The 5,724-nt window shown below is 38.7% G+C and overlaps 1 protein-coding gene across 1 annotated transcript; it reads left to right on the forward strand.

The window, feature by feature from the left end:
• The first annotated feature begins 602 nt into the window (after positions 1-602).
• On the forward strand, positions 603-1,700 carry ccr6b (chemokine (C-C motif) receptor 6b). Its single transcript, XM_062440689.1, has one exon. The coding sequence runs from the start codon at positions 603-605 to the stop codon at positions 1,698-1,700; it is 1,098 nt and encodes a 365-aa protein (XP_062296673.1).
• The last annotated feature ends 4,024 nt before the right edge of the window (positions 1,701-5,724 follow it).

Below are 5,724 nucleotides of genomic sequence, written 5' to 3' on the forward strand. Positions count from 1 at the left end.
CTTAATATTCATCAAGTTAAACTGAAAAGGAGTCACTCACTGGCTTTGACATTTGCTATTGGGTTTCCTGGTGTTTACTGACCTTGATACATCTCGGTAACCTTTCTACACCGTTCTTGGTTCTCGTTCTAGATGTCAGATTTCTCGCTGATTACGATCAAATCAGTTTCTATGATCAAACAAGCACAGAGTGCAACCATGCAGCCTACCTATGCGTGCATTTACTGACTATTGGGGCAGAAATGGGGTCATTGCCAACAAGAGGAAGAGCTGAACTAGAACACTTCTTTTTATACATCATACAGACAAAAGGCTGAGACGTGAATTGTACTCAGTCCATGCAGGGTGCAGCTTTCGTGACTGGGGAATCAGTTTTGTCCGTTGGGTTATTGTTTAGTCGGAACTTTATGGTAATTTCCATCTAGGGCCGCCTCAATGGTTAACAGTGTTTGACTTGTGAGTTATAGAATAAAAACATTATCTAACCATGAGTTACAATTAATACACTTTTTTATGATTTAAGCCTTATTACAATGTTGCATCTCTTTCTGTTTCCATTCTAATATCTGCTGTTTGGTCTTTTTTTATCCAGATTTTTTAAAATGGAATCGGTGTCTCCAAACTATGACTACAGTACAGAAAGCTACAGTACAGAAGATTACCCAGATGAAGATCTGTGCCACCTTGACCCTAACCCCACAGAGGTCCTCACCCAAAGTTACATCCACTCCATCATCTGTGCCTTTGGCCTGATTGGCAACGCCCTTGTAATCGTCACTTACATATTCTACAAGAGAACCAAGACGATGACGGACGTCTATCTCTTCAACGTGGCGGTGGCCGATCAGATCTTTGTGGTAGCCTTGCCATTTATCATATACAACGAGCAGCACAATTGGTTAATGGGCCTGGTGGCTTGCAAGATTCTGAGATCTGCCTACAGTGTCAACCTCTACAGTGGTATGCTCCTGCTGGCTTGCATCAGCGGCGATCGATATATCGCTATAGTTCAGGCAAGACGCACCTTTGGGGCTCGCTCAAGATCCCTCATCTACAGCCGCATCATCTGCTTAGCTGTCTGGTTGTTTGCGGTGGCTCTAACGTTGCCTACACTCATCTACACCAAGCGTTTTGAAGAAAGCAGTCTGGGATCTGATACTGAGACTGTGATGTGTCAGATGTCTTTCAGCAAGAATGAGACGGCAAAGCTCATGAAAGTGCTGGTCCCAAGCCTTCAAATGGCCATTGGCTTCCTGCTGCCTCTTGTGATAATGGTGTTCTGCTACTCCAGTATCATGTGGACCTTGCTGAGAACACAGAGCAACCAGAGGCACAAGGCTGTCCGTGTTGTTATGGCGGTTGTCGTGGTATTCATCATGTGCCACCTACCCTACAACGTGACTCTGCTGAGCCACACTATGTCTCTTTTTAAGGAGAGGAGCTGTGACGTAGAAAAGATTAAACTGCGAGTTCTGGCTATTTCCAGGAGCATAGCCTACCTCCACTGCTGTCTGAATCCCATCATCTACGCCTTCATAGGGGTGAAGTTCAGGAGCCACTTCTGCCAAATCATAAAGGACCTGTGGTGCTTTGGGAAGAAGCACCTCTACTCCTCATCACGTGTGACATCTGATTTCTGCGTCTCAGGCGTCAAGCCATCTTCAGATGGCTCAAACAACATGTCATCATTCAGTGCGTGACACTTCAGTGGTAGCTTACCTTAATGAAGATGGACGTAAGTAGAGGTGAAAGTACCTGTGTAAAAAGTGCTATAAAAATAACATGTAGTTCAATGAAATGTGCTGAGAAACCATTATCAAGTTAACTTTACTGAAATACAATATTATTCAATCTCATTTTCTCATTTTCTAGCTTAGTGCCTATGAATGTAATATGTATGATTTCAAACAGAATGACACCAATAGACATGATTAAAAGTGAAATACACAAAGGGTATTTCGACAATTAAGTATGGCATACTCGCAAGAGACAGGTTTTTTTTTTTAAAAAGAAAGAAGGTAAAAATCAAAGCAGCAGAGGATGAGATATCCTGACTTCAAACTCCATAAATATTCTTCCTATAATGCAAGCATATTTTTGTTAGTACCTTCCTGCCTGGAAACCACTTATTTCCAAGTTAATGACTCAGTTTGTAATGCATACTCTCTGAGATAAGCCTGACCTTTGGCTTTGCCCGAACACATTTTTATAGTAGGACCATGACATTTACGTGTGAGTGGAAGTCAGTGGAGTTCCCCTTTAAAGAAACAGAAAAAATGACAATTATTTAAAAAAGCTTCTCAGTTTCTGTGACTAAACTGTACGGGCTGTATAATCTCATATAGTCCATTAGACTTTCACAGCAGAGATTTTGACTTGTCATAGCTGGAAAAGAACAGGTGTAACTAGTAACATCAATGATGGCCCTAGTCCATTTAAAAAGCCCAGTAAACCATGTCAGTGAAACTAATCTCACATTCTACATACTATGATTAAGGAATGAAGAATTGGATGAATATCTAAAGGTAAAAAATCTTGTAATGACCCAAAGTTACATTTTATGTCATTGTCCCCATTTACCATACTTTTAATGGACACAAAAGTGGACACTTTAATTTGAAAAAATGCCCTCCTGTAAATACAGATTAAGTTATGAAATGTTTTTTTGTTGTTCTTGCTCTTGTATATACTCCTCCATCAGATGAGTTACTCTTCTACAGTCTATAGTGGGCAAAAACCAACATGTCTGCACATCCTTATTGATACACAGCATCATAAACGGTTATAAAAGATGGGTTTGACTAGGATCCAAACTCAGTAGGGCTGGTTTTGTTCATTTGTTTCTACCTAAACAATAATAATTGGTATAACTGATGTATGGTTGTGACACACTTTCATTCTTGTAAATAACTTGTACCAATGTCTCCATAACATGAGCCTAGTTCTTGATGTGGAGTGAGTCTTATCTTACCTTATAGTATATAAATATGATGACAGGATATATGTAGCTTCATAAAGTGCTTATAATTCTAATTCATACTGGACTGTCACAGTCATCTCTATATTTTTTCTACCCTATTCATGTTCTTGTATCATTTACAGTGTTTAAATAAAATGTAATAAAACTGTCTCATAAAGTGCATTTTCTTACACATATGTGGCCTTAGTACAACTGAGCCATTGTTAGTTCAAAGACAAGGCAGTATGCTAGGAGTTTGTCTAAAAAGCATTTATAATACTGACAAGACTGAATATTTACAAGGTAATTATTACATAAATAGCACTATAAACATTAACATTTAGCTAATGTGCATTATAATGTGATATTTAGACCAGAACTGTTAACTGTTAACTACTAACCGTTTTAAAAAATAACAATGAATGCATATTTTACCATTGAACATAGGCAGATTTTTTAGTAAATCATCATCTAAATCATTACATGATATTTAAATTGTAACTAGCATACTTGAATACTTGATGACTTTGGCACATAAATCTGTTTTGCACATCAACTCTCAGTGAAATATGTGTTACTGATCATCTAGATAAGATGAGAGAGAAAGGAGAAGTGTGACAACGCATTGTGAAACAAACACACAATCACTCTACAGCTTTCCCACAACACAACACAAGAACCCCGATGTAAGATAATCTATGAATGTTTGACACAGTAGCGCTTTACGGGGTTGAGAGAGTAGATGGTGTCAGTGATAAAGATGGTCAGGTAGGAAAGTGTGTAGATAAAAAAAACAAAACCCTGTAATGCAGGTTGATGCATTACCATGAGATGTTGTACACACATTCATACCAACTAACTTTGATCATCCTCTTACTTTTCCTTTATCGTCACCATTAAATTTGTAGACTCTGTGAAATATCTCAACATTGCATGAATTACCTATTAATTTGGCTCAGATGTTGATATTCCCCTCCGAATTAATTACTATTACTTTGGTGAACCACTCAGTTTTTATCTAGTTCTATCATCATGTCACAATTTGAGTTGGTTGAATACTTTGGTTTATGAACAAATAACCGTAAAAGTAAAAAAAAAAAAACCCAAAAAGAGGCATTGCTATCAGCTTCAGCAGTAGTTTGTCTTAATTAGCAAATATTAGCATACTAACACACAAAGCTAAGAGTGTGAACGTGGTAAACATGAAACCTGCTAAGTATTTAGTGCTAATTAGCAAATGTTAGTGTGCTAACGCAAAACTATGAATGTGAACGTGGTAAACATGAAACCTGCTAAGTATTTAGTGCTAATTAGCAAATGTTAGTGTGCTAACGCAAAACTATGAATGTGAACGTGGTAAACATGAAACCTGCTAAGTATTTAGTGCTAACTAGCTAATGTTAGTGTGCTAACGCAAAACTATGAGTGTGAACGTGGTAAACATTATAAGCCTATAACATAGTCTAAGAGTTCACATTCTGGAGGTCGGGGACAGTACCCATGGACTGGCAGATGGGGATGGTGGTCCCCATATTTAGAAAGGGGGACCGGAGGGTGTGTTCCAACTTTTGCGAGATCACACTACTCAGACTCCCGGGAAAAGCCTATGCCAGGGTGCTGGAAAGGAGGCTCCGCCCAATTGTCGAACCTTTGATTCAGGAGGAACAATGCAGATTCTGTCCTGGCTGTGGAACAGTGGACCAGCTCTTCACCCTTGCAGGGTTACTGGAGGGGGCATGGGAGTTCGCTCATCCAGTCTACATGTGGACATACATAGGACACAGTAATTGGGCCAAAGTTGACTTGTTGGATGATTCTAACCATAAACCCATTTAAAATGTAATATAATGTAGGCTAATACCTGACAGATCTTTCCTGTAATATTTCAAGAATACACACGCACAGAAAACAACAAATCAGTTTGTGTAACTCTGGCTAAGGTTGATCTTTTCTGCAGTCTTTGATTTTTTTTTTGTGGTGGGATACCAGTTTGAAGAAACTTCCTCTTGGTGGGTGTAGATGTCAATTCTGATAAATGCCACCACAAGTTGCCAAAGTAAACGGGTAAACTTTAGAATTTCGTAATCAGACGCCATCAAAGGTAAACCAGCGATTGTTTTACTTTATGAGGAACAGATCACAGATAGAAATGTATCACCTGATAAGGTTTCATTAAAGGCATCAATTCATTCTAACAGATACCAGCATTGTATGTAACTGGCCAAAGCCCTAAAATATTAACACATGTTCAGTAAACCTAGATATTTACTACTCTGTGTGAATATCTAATATCTAATATTTTATATTCAAGCAAAGTATTATGCTTCTCTGGAAGGCCGACTTAAACCCCCTTTGTACTTTTTAAATTCTCTGGTCACATTTACTCTGAGTATCTTATTATTATGATTATATTAATTTATTGGAACTCTCATGAGGCTCTTTAGGCTACAAGGCACAAGACTAGTGAAAAAATGAAGCGAAGTGAAGCTGAAATTGTGGCCGTTCTGATCCCCACACGTGTGTCCTCTAGAACAGAATCATCTCATACACAGGTGGGTTTTGTTTTCCTGTCTGACACTATCTGTGGTTTATGTGCATATGCGAGCTAAAACCACCCTCATCTCAGAAACACTAACTGAATCATGAAGCATTTTACAAAATAACACAATGAGCCATACAGATACAGCATAACACACTGGCAGCTGTGTAACATGTTATTTACTGCTCCACCCACATCTGCGCGGGTCTATATCACAGCCTATATG

The sequence above is a fragment of the Scomber scombrus genome, chromosome 19 (assembly GCF_963691925.1).
Source record: "Scomber scombrus chromosome 19, fScoSco1.1, whole genome shotgun sequence".
Classification (NCBI taxonomy): Eukaryota; Metazoa; Chordata; class Actinopteri; order Scombriformes; family Scombridae; genus Scomber; species Scomber scombrus.

Bases quoted from the DNA above. Each gene is read 5' to 3' on its own strand.
- ccr6b (XM_062440689.1), top strand. From the start codon at position 603: ATGGAATCGGTGTCTCCAAACTATGACTACAGTACAGAAAGCTACAGT.